We start from the raw sequence: 13,431 nt of genomic DNA on the forward strand, positions 1-13,431 counted from the left end.
TAGTGTCTAGCAAATGGGTTGGAAGTGGAAAATATTTGTTCGGCGCATACTGTAAACAGTTTCAGCGAGCCGAACCGTTCATCAATTGGTTGGTTCGGCTCATAGATTTAAGCCGAACCTCAACCTGGTTCGCCGAACCATGAAGAAATTAACCATTTGGGAATCATTGTTGTAATTGATGTGTATTTTCCTAGGTTTTTTAGATGAATTATGACCCTCGTCATCCTCCATTGAATCAAGACGAAATTTTTTCTCACTTTCTCCTTCTCTTTCTCAATCAAAACTTTGATTTTTTTTCCCCCAAATTTTTTCATCTAAACAACCTTTATAATTCTGAAAATTATCTTAATCACTAAACAAAAGTTTTAATCACTAATCCAAATTACTAACACTAATACATAAAGGGTAAATTAGCCATTAAAAAACAATTTGGTTAAGGGGATATCTGATTTTGTTATTTCACATCCTTTTTGTTTTTATTCAGCATGCCTAGAAAGATTTTGGTACCCAAAATCAGGGTTCAACAAGAAATTTCCCAATGGCGAATTAGAAGCCACTTGGTGGGTCCCCAACCAGAAACCCTTTAAAAGATAGTAGACTCCATTTTCTAGAACCCAAGGTAGTAGACATAGCCATGGCTGTTGCTTCATCATCTGCTACAGTGGTTTTGGGGGTTTTATCTTCTCCTAAAAACCTTAAATCTCTTTGCAAGTTCAAACCTTTTCTCCTCCCTCTACTCCCCCATTCACCTATTACTCAATCCACACTTACTTTCTCTGCCCGTAAAAACAACCCCAACTCCGCAATTACTTCGTCTTCTAAAAAGAAGAAGAACAACAGCAGCAGCAACAAGAACAAGGTAAAGTAGAAACACTTACAAATCATGTAGGGGTTTTATTCTCTGGGGTTTTTTGTTTTGATTGTCTGTATATTCTGTCAAATTTTTGAGTAATTTGGGCTAGGAATTGTCTAATCCTTACTTATGGATAGGATTTAATACAATTTCTGAAAATGGATAGATTTTTCCTGTGAAGTGCTTGAGTTATTGCTTAAATAATTGAATTATGGATTAGTAATCTATCCGGAGATGATATCTTTTTCCTTAGTTGTTATTGCTGGTTTTGAAGTTCTCCAATTGTTAAGTGTAATGTAACCCTGTTAGTTTAGTTCTTACTTTGTTGTATCGACCTCCTCCCCGGTGCAACCGTTCGATAGGGTAGGGGCAATTGAAATACTGAATTGTTTCACCACCAATATTCTGTGCAAACATCAAAGTTCACAATGGAAAATGTAAAATCAAAGTGGATGTATCACCTGTGTATAGTAGGGGAAAAAAAATTACTACCTCCTTTTCAAAAGATAGGCTTGTTTTATGTGTAATTTATGCATGAAACAAGTCTGTCTTTTGAAATGAAGGGAGCAGTTCCATCATCCAGAAACTTTCATTGTTTACCCTTAAGACCACTTCAAATGATTACATGTTTAGACTTTATTTCTCCTCATTTGAGTGAAAACTAAATATAAGTAAAAGTTGGAATATAATGTGCAACCAGCGTCCGCATAGGCAAACCTCAGTGGCATTGAGAGGATTTGAAATGGTGACTTACATGAAGCATATCCGGGGTTGAAGCCTATACATATCCCTCAAGGTTACCACTGGGTGACTTTGTAGCTGTTGATCCTCTTGAACTGTTTTTTTTAAATTGTGATGCAAGTATCAAAACAAATTGGATGGTTGAGTTTAAGTATTTTTTCGGGAGGTGAATCACTTACGATCTAGCTTATCCTTTTTTCAGCAGAGTTTGACTAAAAAGAGTGAAGTAGAGGTTGTAGATGATATAGATGAAGATGCTATTGAGGCACTATTTAATCAGCTGGAAGAAGACCTTAAAAGTGATGGATCCTTTGAAGATGGTGATGATGATTTAACTGAGGAAGACCTAGCTAGGCTTGAAAAAGAGTTGAAGGAGGCTTTTGGTGAAGATGCTGATTTATTTGAAATGTTGCAATTAAGTGAAGAGGACATTCAAAACAGTGATGATGCTGAAGATGGGGAAAAAGACGAAGAAGATGAAGAAGAGGAAGAGATTGATGATGATGATGATGACGACGACGAAGAAGAAAGTCCAGTGCAGCTTAAAAATTGGCAGCTGCGACGGTTGGCTACAGCTTTGAAGATTGGTCGGCGCAAAATCAGTGTAAGCCCACTCTATTAAACACTTCTTCTTGTTCTTCTTCTTCCGTTGCCAAATGTACCTGTATTGTTTATGATTTTTGTATACCTTCCCTTAACTAATTATGCATATATGTATGTCTACTTATTGTATCAGTATATCATCAGTTTCTGTTTGACAGTTCATTGGCTTTGACTTGTGTGGTTGGTACAGTCCACTTCGTATTACATTAAGCATATATAACCGAATGTTCTAACCTTCCTGCAGATACAGACCCTTGCTGCTGAGCTCTGTCTTGATAGGGCCGTGGTCCTTGAATTGCTTCGTGAACCTCCGCCAAATCTTCTTATGTTGTCTGCTGCTTTACCTGACATAGTTGTGCCCAAACCTATAGAGATTGAAGCTAAACCTATAGAAGTCTCTACAGAAACGGTTGGGGATGTCTCGGAACCTTCTGTGGAAGCAAGTGATAGTGTCGTAGAACCTGACCCTAAGGTAAACGTTCCAGTCCATGCCATGCAAAGTAGATGGTCTGCTCAAAAGAGACTGAAGAAAGTGCAAATTGAAACCCTTGAACGAGTTTATCTTCGTAGTAAGCGGCCAACTGTAAGTAAAAACTTCTATAAGCTTATAGAAACTAATTTTCATAATTTACATCATCTTTTCATAAATACCCGGTGAAAACTATTTTTCTCGAGATTTTATGAAATAAAGGAGATTGATTCGTCCCTATACCAACAGTAATAGCATTAGAATTCTGACTCGAGTCTTTACTTGTCAAATTAAGAAATCTTCTGAAACTGTTAAATTACAGCAGAAGTAACAAAACTGGCTGATCAAACTGAGGGAAAACTTGGATATTTCCATTTAGTGATACTGTAACCAGTTCCATTGATCTAATATCAAAATACATATCTCTCATTCTTTCACGTTCTACAGCTTGTATTTTATCGCTTTGAATATCTAAATCTGCAGAATTTATTATCCAATTGTTGGTTTGGTTTTAACTGTCTGTGCTGACCCTTTTTCTTTCTTCTTTACAACTCATTTCATGCATTAATACACCTGCCCAACCTACCAAGCTACCTACCGACCTACGTTCCTGCATTACATATGTCCAGAAGAGTTTCATACAATACACAAGAACTGGAATAATGAAAATGAAAATTAGGTAGATAAGAAAATGGACATGATTTTTTTTACCATTTACAAGGCCAATTTTACAAATTTAGTCGTTTATGTTTTTCTGATATTACCATTCAATGCTTCTTATAATGTTTTGCTTTTATTCTCTTGTTAATAAATTGGTTAGTTTCTTACTTAACCCCTGTGCAACAAACTACTCTGCAGAATGCTATGATCAGCAGTATTGTGCATGTAACAAACCTGCCGAAAAAACGAGTTGTTAAATGGTTTGAAGACAAACGTGCTGAAGATGGGATCGCTGAGGACCGCCTGCCATATCAACGGTCAAAGTCTGAGACCGTCTCTACCAGTTAATTTTGTAGACAGGAAAGCGGCTTGTACTTTTGTAATATCAAGATTGAGACATATGCGAATGAAGTCAATGAAATATTTTCAACTCTTTGATACAGGTACTATTTTCCAACTTATTACTTCAGCTGCAGTATCAGACTTTTGAGTTAGGAATCTTGAGTGTGGTCCAGAAATTACCATAATCACAACTTAGATAACCGAAATACCTGATTCGCATATTTAGAACTTAGTGTTCCTTGTTGTGGTTTTTTTTATCTGTCTACTCATGGATTTAATAATAGTTTAGATTCTCCTTTGAATGTCAAGGGGAAAACTCTGGAGAAAACCTGAACCTTTTAGGTCTGAACTGGCTGGTTCTATAAATATTTTAGATTCACTAAAAACTAATCCAGTTTAAGCTAAATTTTACCAATTCAATTGAGTTTGCTTTTGCTCTCCCATTCTTTACATGAATAAATCAACTTTCACGAACATGCACAAGTAGTCGGGTGATTAATCATTTAGGTTTTGTTAATTAGATCTGTAGTGGTGTTCTTGATGACCTTTCTATTTCACCCTTGAGTCCCTCATGTTTACGTTATCGACTAAATTAGCTTAACAAAGAGGATTAGGAAAAAGTTAAATGTAACCTTCACCTGCTTTATATTTCATCCTTTGTTACTGACTTCAAATAAACAGCTTTCCAGCTCTACACACTGCACATTGCGATGAATTTGGAATTATCTCTACTTTTGCATTATTTTGTTTGTGATGATTATAATTTAAGATTTGTAGGTCCCTTAAATCATCTCCCTGTTACTAACAACTCATTAGTATGACTTTTCAATCATCAGAATGTGCCTAAAATTATTATCTAGGTAAACCACAATGATCTATTTTTTTATACAACAAAAACAAATTAGGCTACCTTTTGCTTTGCTTACCTGACAATATAATGAGAAAAAGACCAAATTTAACACCTAATAATCTCGCTAAGATGTTGACCCCAGAAAGTTTTCTACCTTTTCACAGCTCTTTGCCAGGTTTGCAGTAATTGCTTACAGCATCCACAGTGGTGTGGTAAAAATTACTACCTCCATTTTTGAAAAAGAGATACTATCACTTTTTCAATTTGGCCTGTTTTTAGGCTAAAATGAAAAAGTGAAAGTATCTCTTTTCCAAAAAGTATGATACTATGGTATAACTAATTCTTGATTTAGATTTAGCACAGGGAGTCCTTAGTTGGAATGTATTGAGACATCAGACTATCTAAGAACTAGCTTGATATCAGATCTATGAGTCTACTATCTAAGGATCTTAATATTTGTTTGTTTGGGTCTGCTCACCAAATCCACGGCTTAAAGTGAGTTTGAAACTCGGCCTGTGATTTGGATCTGGTTACTCGTTTAACTTCAAGTTTTTTTGTTCTATTAAGAAAAATGGATCTGGTTGCTGTCATGTTATAGCTGCATCTGCCTACACTGTGTGCAAAATTTATAGGAAAAATGTCACAATTTCACACCATTGAGATGGTCTTAGGCCATTCTCTTTGGGTTATTTTGTGCACTGAGATTGTGCTAATATTAGGCATCCTAAAACAATCGCATACATGCATTCAGGTGCAAGTATGGGAGGGAGATGTTATTGATGATGGACATATTTTTAATGTTTTGTCAGGCATTGACCATGGCATCAAAAATGGGCGGCATTTTAAGATCTGTGGAAATGGGAAAGCGCTTCCCTTGTCTTGAAGTAGACAAAAAATCAGTCAAAACTTATATTAAAACATATATTCTGACAATTGACCGTGGTGCTTTCTTGGTCTGTGTCTGTATCTCCTGATCTAAAAATTGGACTCCTTCAAAGAACAAAATAGAAGTCGCTGTGTACCAGTTGCAGTCTTTTGAACTGCAGTAAGAAAAAACTAGTCTGAATTAGTGATAGTAAAGTTTCAAATAGACCATAGGAGTCGGTATTTGGCTCCGCTGCCCCAGTAGATAAAATTATCTGGTAGAGTCATTTTATTTAAAATTATCTTGTGATGGTCGCGCAACGGATCCAAAAAAGAATCAAGAAAAATTCCTTTGACTAGGAAAAACAGGCCATATAGAAATGATAGACAAAGACTACGGAAGAAGTAGATATCAATATGATATCAGGTAATGCTTAGTTGTGACGGCTGTAAATTCAACATTCCTCCTCTATGCATTCAGTGAGCAACAGTTGCATGTTAAAAGTCAAATACCAAGAAACGGAAGAAATTTTCATGAATGTTTTATGTTCACATTGTCAAAAACTTTGATCCTATTCAGAAGTAATCAAATCCCAATTTTCAATGACGTAGTTTTAATCTGATTCTGAAAATTATAAATCAGTTTGGGACGTGGTTTTAACCTGGCTATGAAGATTCAGACCCAAAAAATTATAAATCAGTTTGGGACGTGGTTTTAACTTGGCTTTGAAGATTTAACTTGGCTTTGAAGATTCAGACCCAAGACGGACGGATATTTTCTTTAGACAGGTAGGTTAATCATTTTGGATAAATCATTGCTGTATGGTATTTTTGACTAGAAGACATAGTCACATTTGATGCCATGTCATGTCATTTATTTACCCACTTCTTCTTCTTCAATGGAGTATATATCTAATCATCTAATCTATCTTCTCTTCATTAATTCCTGTCTATGATATAAAGTCCAAACCAACACCATTTGGAGCACCCAACAAAAATAAAGTCCTCATTTTTTTCATCATCATACTTCTCTAAAGCCTACCTCCATAATACAAGAGAGAGACACATACAGGGGGGGAAATTAGCTAACAGGGCATGGAAGGATTACAAAGATCTGCAATTTCATTCAGAAGACAGGGTTCATCAGGATTAGTATGGGAAGATAGATTTATATCAGGTGAATTAAACAAGAAAGGAGAACCAGCTAATCAAGAAAGCGGAGATGATAATAAAAAACTTAAACAGGGAGAAGAAGAAGGTGTAGAATTTAGAGAATTAAGATCGAGTAAAAGCGTTGGATCGATTGGAGGTAGAAGATTGATGCAAAGAAGCCGATCGAAACAGGAAGATAAAACGAGAACAAGTACGACAGGGAAAGTTTCGTCGCCTGTGTTAGACCCACCGTCACCTAAATTATCTGGTTGTGGATTTTGTGCTGGTTTTGGCGGTGGTGGTGCTAAAAAACCATTTGGTGCTGCCGGTGGTGGTGGTGCTAATCAACGATCTAATAAAAAGGGTAAGCGTAAAACATAAAGAAATTCCATGTTAATTTTACGAAATCATGATTGATCTTGATTGATTGAAGAACTAAATTAATTGTGATCATCATCTTCATCGTTGTCGATTCTTATTAATTTTAAAGTTCTTCATCAATCAATGGAAAATCACACAGATAAATATATTTATGTATGTATAATTTTCGTTTCAATCTTCATTTTTCAGTCTTCATTTTTAGATTTTAATTTCAGAATTGTAGTAGTTTTTGTTGGTTGGATAAATTGATTGAATTTTGAGGCTGTTTGTCTGTAAATTTTTATTTTATTCTTATGGTATGTCGGCACATTTTTTGAGGAGGATTTTGTTGTTTGTACAAATTAAGAATTTTCTCAGAGTTTTCAGATTCCTATCATCTCTATCTAATAATTGATGCTTTTATTCCTTTCTTCTTCTCAATCGTTTTTGGTTGGATTCTGAGGAATTTTTTGGAGCTACACAGGTAGAGCTAGTCCTAGACTAGAACCATTACATGGTGCCTATTTCTGTTTGGGAAATTTAACCAACTCCTTTAGGGTAAGTATGATTTATACGTGTGGAAGAATTGGAGCCAATCTCCCATTTTAGAGACAAAAATCTCTTGCGCACATTCTACCCATTTGCTGTGGATGTTTATTATTATGAAAGAGACTTTTGACTCTGAATTTTGCTATCAACTAGCTAAATTCCAGTCAAAAAAAAAAAAATCAGTTTGGTTTTAGCCTAGTTGGATATTGGTTATTTTTTCCACCACTTCAATAGTAAAACTTTTTTGAAAAATGTTTATTCCAGCTGGTAGTGTCACTATCTATCAGCTCATGGATAGTGCTGACCAATATGTGCAATTTGCTTGGTTGGGGTTTTCTTCCTTGCAAACCCATCCCACCTTATATTTTGATGTTGTTGTCATTTCCTACCCTTTGAGTGCCATTCATTTGGAAAAACACTGCTCACGCTGCTAAAGCATTTTTGATCCATTGTGATGATATCATAATACATGCTCTCTCCGTCCCAAATTAGATGAGCTAGTTGTAATTTGCACAATTCTAAGTCCTATGGACTAGATTGAGCTGCTAGATTAGCAGAAAAGTGTTGCAGTTCAAGAAAAAAAAAAGTGTGGTCTATTTGTTAACACTAGTTCTCTCTCCTAGCATGTGCTCGCAGTAGAACTAGCAACGAAATTGATGCGATGAATGGTTCAACGCTAATAAAATTACCTTTTCGCTGAATGGTTCAGTGTTGGGCGATTTATTTTTGATCTGACGGCTGAGATTTAAAGCGCTGAAAACATCGCTTGGCTGACGTGGACTGCTGATCTAGCTGCTAGATTAGCAACCATAGGACTAAGCCTAAGGCAAGGAGGAAAGGAGAGTATATTTAAGTATTTTTTACAATTTTACCCTTATTGAAAACAACTAGTAAAACTTAGAAACGATTTATCTCTTAAACCATACCACGTTTTTTCGTAAACTTTATACCTCTGAAAAGCATTTTAAAACACCTACGCAGTGAATATAAATATGGCTATCAAATTATACATATTTCTTATAGTAACAATAATCAATTAAAAGGGTAGTGTTAGAAATATCCCCTTGATTAGTGAGATAGCTCATCTATTTTGGGACAAAATTTAAAACCAACCAGCTCATTTAATTTGGCACGGATGGAATATAAAAATATTTATTAAATGAAAAACTTTCATAAATCAATAGAATTGTGATTTTTCTAGATCAAAAATGTTTTCCTGTTTATCTCAGTATTTCCTAAACCTTTTTTTAAAACCCTTCCACATATTTATGAGTCCTTTTATTTTACTTGAGTAAGGCGGTAGTGCAAACCATTTTATTTTGGAAATGCTTCTACTAATGAGGGTATTGGTTTACCGAGAAGGGTATCAAAATTCGTGTATCACAAATATTTTGTCTTATATAAATTTTGATAGCATTGATTAGTTGTCATATGAGAGTAGTGGCTTGAAGAGTTACTGAGCTTCCATCCTACCTCAAGTATCATACCATGCCAAGTATCATTTTGCTTTTGGCTTACTAATTGAACTTCATATTTTTATGGTCTCCGTTGTTTTCCCACTAAAAGTTTATCTCATCTAACGATAGTAATTGGTTTGGTAGATAAGCTGATAAGAAACAATGTGGTCTTAATCATAGGCACAATTCCAAAGGAGGCTTACTATGATCGGTCAGGCTAGTGTTGCACAATGATTGTACATTACAGTGTAGCCGGCCAAGTCAGTGTCCGACTGTGATTGCGCGACACTGCATAAATTGTCAAGTGCTAAGATGGCAAAACCCTGCAGGGCTAGTGAAGCGCAAAGGCGGCGCTACACTGTAAAGACATTGGCCAAGTAATTAATGAAGCTTATTGGCCGACACAATGAAGCTTCATTGAGGGAAAGGAAAGGCAAGGCCAAAGTGACAAGATGCAACATGCGATGTTGGCACTGATGCATATCCGCGGAATTGAGTTGACCCAAACTCAAGGATGATGCAAGAGTGTAGAATAGGACAAGAATGGGTTTATGCATTAGTTCAAGGCTGGCCAAAGCTTGAACAGTGCAAGCAATCTAGTAATGCAAGAGTAGCACTGCTATTGTCGAACAAATTGGCTAAGTGGAGCATATGACGCATGAATAACCAGAATGATCTTAAGGTAGGCCTTGATGATTGAAGCACAATAATTAACCTTACATTGGCTTAGAGCAAGAAGGTTGCAGGGCCAAGATGGTCGTGCATTGGATCAAGGCCAAGTTCAATATGGCGCAACACTTGTGCAATATGGCTCAAGTGACGGTTATGAGTTGGTTAAAGGCTTCACAAGCGTGCCAAAGGTGTGAGACAAGATAGAACGGTTATAAAAGGAGTTTATAAGCGTGGGAGAGTGTTCATAACTGCATTGGAATGTGTTGAAGGATAAGGCGAGTTGGAGAAGAAACTGGCCTAGTTGGCACTTTATAAGCGGTTATGGAACTGCCCAATGGGATAGATGGATGTCCCATGCGTGTGATACAGTTGTGCACAGTTTTTAGCCAAGAAAGATGTTGTATAAATAGTGCTAATGCATTGAAAATCAATAGGCTTATATAGGAGATTGCGAGACTTAAATTGAGAAATTTTTTGTAAGGTTAAGGCTTGGTTCAAGAGGAACAAGTCTGTGTAAGTCCCTAATTGGGAAAGTTTTGTATATCTTCCCTTTGATGCAATAAAATGAGTTGATTGTGTCATGTTCTAAGTGTTCTTGGTTGGATGACTGTTGTTGGCAAAGTATGGAAATGTTTGAAAATATTATGGGCTACATTTGAGAAGTAAAGAGAAGTGAAAGAAGGATAAAGACTTCCGTTGTAGAAATAAAGAGTTGGATGTGTTTACATTGGTGCAAATTTATAAGGCTAAAGTGCAGATGGGTGAAGCTTGATTCACTGAACCACTGTGCTGTCAGGTTACACTTGCGTAAAAAATTTGCAAGGTGCATTTGCGGGTGTGACACTTACCATGACAGACTTGCTGGCATACTGCCGTCACGCAAAAGTACTCTTCTTCCAGCAAGGATGGAGCTAGAAATCTTGCTGTGGGAGGCAAGTTCTTGACGTTGGTGTGCAGTTACGCATGAATAGGCTTGGGTCCAAATTTTAAAATAATATTAGACATGAGAGACACTTGGGAAGGGTGTGCAACTGCACATCCATGCTTCGAGATGACTTTGTTTCTACCTTCCTAGTTCATTATTTTCTAAATGAACTGGTAGTCTCATAGAAAGACAAAAGTCTAAACTAAAATAAGAAACATCTGATTATTTATAATTATTTTGAAATAAACTGGATGATAAGATGTTAGTTCCTATCCAAAATGAATTAGTATATTCATAAAAATACGCCAAAACAATGATGCAATAACTAAAATTTTGAAAATACAAAAATCATATACAATAGTTATTAAACAAATGCCTTAAAAGAGCTTTCCAAGTATATAAAACATACTAAATCTAAATACGTACACCGTGTTTAAATCTAAATACGTACACCGTGTTTGGTTCAGGGAATTCATGACCCGGGAATTCAATTTCATGAACAAACATGATTTTGAATCCATAATTAGATTCTCAAAGAATCTAATTCCCTAAAAATGTTCATTTTCAATTACACTTGTTATAGAGTGTGAAAGAATCACTATCCTGCGTAATCGAAATTCATTAACATAAAATATCAGAGTTGTCCCTCCTAACAAAACTATTGATTGGATATTTCAATATTTTCGGAACACTGAAAGCATGAATGAGAGAGAATGGGGATCTAATCAACAAAAGAGAAGGTGGTAATCTAACGTTGATCTTTAGGAGTTGTGTTTAGTTGATTAATATTTCTAGTCAGCTTTGGATCTGGTTGTGTGCACAAACTTATTTTTCTTGGAAAGAGTTCATGGTTTTTTGTTATCAGCGATTCACGAAGCTAAAAATTTGATCAAAGTAAAATATGGGTGGTTTGGTGATTCATATCTAGGATTTTGGAATTTTTAATTATGTAGTGACGAGCACATAATGTTTAATTTAATTTCTGATACAGTTTAACAAGAAACCTTATTCAAAATTGTAAACTGCAATACTTCAATAAGTTTGTGTAGTTTGAGAATGGAATGTCGTATAACAATTGCAATGCTTCAATATGTTTGCGTAGTTTGAAATTCAAATGTTGCGTAACAACTGGTTTTATACTAATGATCCACTATCCCTTATCTATTCTTATTTGCACAAAAATCTTTTCCAGATTCCTTATTGCTAAGGAGTCTTTTTCAGATTCTTTATTGCTAAGGAAGAGTCTAAAGAGATCCAAGGAATTAAAGTTAGTAAAAATAACACCCTAGTATCACACCTTTTTCGCAGAAGAGTTCCTGATATTTACTAAGGAAAATTTGCAAAGTTGTAAAACTTTTTGAATGTTTTGCATGATTTCAGTCTGGATTCTGGTCATATGGTCAATTTTAACAAATCAGGAAAAAAAGTTAGTAAAAAAACTCACACAAAACTTAAAAGAATGATGTCAAAGTTACTGAAAATAAAAATAATTGACATCAAAAATTCTTATATGGGGGTACATCTTTTTACTGAAAAATCAAAAATGAAATTTTTTGATGCAATTGTTAGTAAAACTGAAGAAAGGGTGAATAGTTGGAAGAGCAAAATTCTTAGCCAACCAAGTGAACTAATTTCTCAATAAATCAGTACTGTCGAGCATGCTTGTATACCAAATGGGATGTTTTAAACTTCCGAAGAAAATAACTGGAAAAATTAACTTCATTTAGAAAGACTTTTGGTGGGGTAAAAAAGCTAATTCAAAAGGGCATTATGTAAAAGCTTGGAAATTCTTATGCAAACCTATAAGTATGGGAGTTTGGGGTTTGAAGCCGACAAAATATTCATGCAATGATTGCTAGAATTTCCTGGAGAATTATTTCACAACCAAACTCTTGGTGGGTGAAGCTTTTCAAAGAAAAATATTTCAGAAATAAGTTTATATTTTCATTAAATAAACCTTCTAAATCTTCTTGGATGTGGAAATGTATTTGGCAGGGAGTTAAGTTAATTCATAAATATATGTGTTGGGAAGTTGGGAATGGTCAGTCGATAAACTTATGGACTGATCAATGGATACCTCATCTAAATATTACTCTAGATCAAATCTGTTATGGAAAGAACAACATGTTAACATTTGTATCAGACTTGATTAACCTTGATGCAAATAAGTGGAACCAAGACTTCATCATTTCTACTTTCCTCATATTATTGCACAATCTATTCTGAATATTATATATTCACAGATCTGAATGATACCTTAAAACAGAATAACCTAAGATGAAAGATGACCAAGAATGGTATTTTTACTATGAAATCCTTGTATGATAGATCATGTGGAATACATAGTGTAATAAGGAAAAAGAGGTTTTCTAAAGGAAATTCTGGAAAGCAGAATCACCTCAAAGAATCAAACGGTTTATGTGGAAGTGTTTAAATGACATATTACCAATCAGACAGATCCTAAGTTGTTATGTACCTGACATAGATAACAAATGCACATATTGTGACAATAGTATCAAATCATTATTTTTTTAATTGTTGGTTTGCTAAATCAATATGGATGTTGCCACCCTTTTCTGGCGGTGTTAGTACCAATGTAGGAAAGATCACTTTCAAAGAGCATTATGTTTTGTAGTATGCATGAGGTAAAAATATGGTTGAGATTTGTACAACTAAGCGTTGGTTCAAACGGAAGGAAACATGCATTAGAATCCCCATCAATGATTCATTTTTCCATGAGATCCATTCACCACCACTAGTGTATTCCTTGGTGGTGGAGAGTTCAAATCCGAACTGAATCTACCAAGATCAGTAGGCAATAATAAAAAATATTTTATCATCATTTTAAAAATAACAACCAAGATAACCAGATGGTTCTAGTTGTGGTGGTGTCATATCTCAACTAAAATGAAGATAAGGATGGGGAGGGGGTGC

General features: G+C 35.3%; 2 protein-coding genes across 3 annotated transcripts; both read left to right on the plus strand.

Moving 5' to 3' along the window:
- Positions 1-630: 630 nt before the first annotated feature.
- LOC113341005 (protein OVEREXPRESSOR OF CATIONIC PEROXIDASE 3-like) lies at positions 631-5,608 on the plus strand. 2 transcript variants are annotated; one of them, XM_026586047.1, is made up of 5 exons: positions 631-859; positions 1,797-2,198; positions 2,442-2,780; positions 3,525-3,769; positions 5,328-5,608. In XM_026586047.1, exons 1-4 carry the CDS (start codon positions 635-637, stop codon positions 3,672-3,674), a joined length of 1,116 nt encoding a protein of 371 aa, XP_026441832.1. In that variant the 5' UTR covers positions 631-634; the 3' UTR covers positions 3,675-3,769; positions 5,328-5,608. The 2 variants fall into 2 exon arrangements, with proteins under 2 accessions (XP_026441832.1, XP_026441833.1); XM_026586048.1 differs by having other exon boundaries at positions 1,800-2,198.
- Positions 5,609-6,218: 610 nt separating this feature from the next.
- LOC113341006 (uncharacterized protein At1g15400-like) lies at positions 6,219-7,232 on the plus strand. Its single transcript, XM_026586049.1, has one exon. The coding sequence runs from the start codon at positions 6,478-6,480 to the stop codon at positions 6,913-6,915; it is 438 nt and encodes a 145-aa protein (XP_026441834.1). The 5' UTR covers positions 6,219-6,477; the 3' UTR covers positions 6,916-7,232.
- Positions 7,233-13,431: the final 6,199 nt, after the last annotated feature.

The sequence above is a fragment of the Papaver somniferum genome, unplaced genomic scaffold, assembly GCF_003573695.1.
Source record: "Papaver somniferum cultivar HN1 unplaced genomic scaffold, ASM357369v1 unplaced-scaffold_24, whole genome shotgun sequence".
In the NCBI taxonomy this organism is placed as follows: domain Eukaryota; kingdom Viridiplantae; phylum Streptophyta; class Magnoliopsida; order Ranunculales; family Papaveraceae; genus Papaver; species Papaver somniferum.

Coding starts and splice junctions, on each gene's coding strand:
- LOC113341005 (XM_026586047.1), top strand. CDS start 635: ATGGCTGTTGCTTCATCATCTGCTACAGTGGTTTTGGGGGTTTTATCT. Junction 860..1,796: donor GCAGCAGCAACAAGAACAAG/GTAAAGTAGAAA, acceptor TCCTTTTTTCAG/CAGAGTTTGACTAAAAAGAG. Junction 2,781..3,524: donor TTCGTAGTAAGCGGCCAACT/GTAAGTAAAAAC, acceptor ACTACTCTGCAG/AATGCTATGATCAGCAGTAT.
- LOC113341006 (XM_026586049.1), top strand. CDS start 6,478: ATGGAAGGATTACAAAGATCTGCAATTTCATTCAGAAGACAGGGTTCA.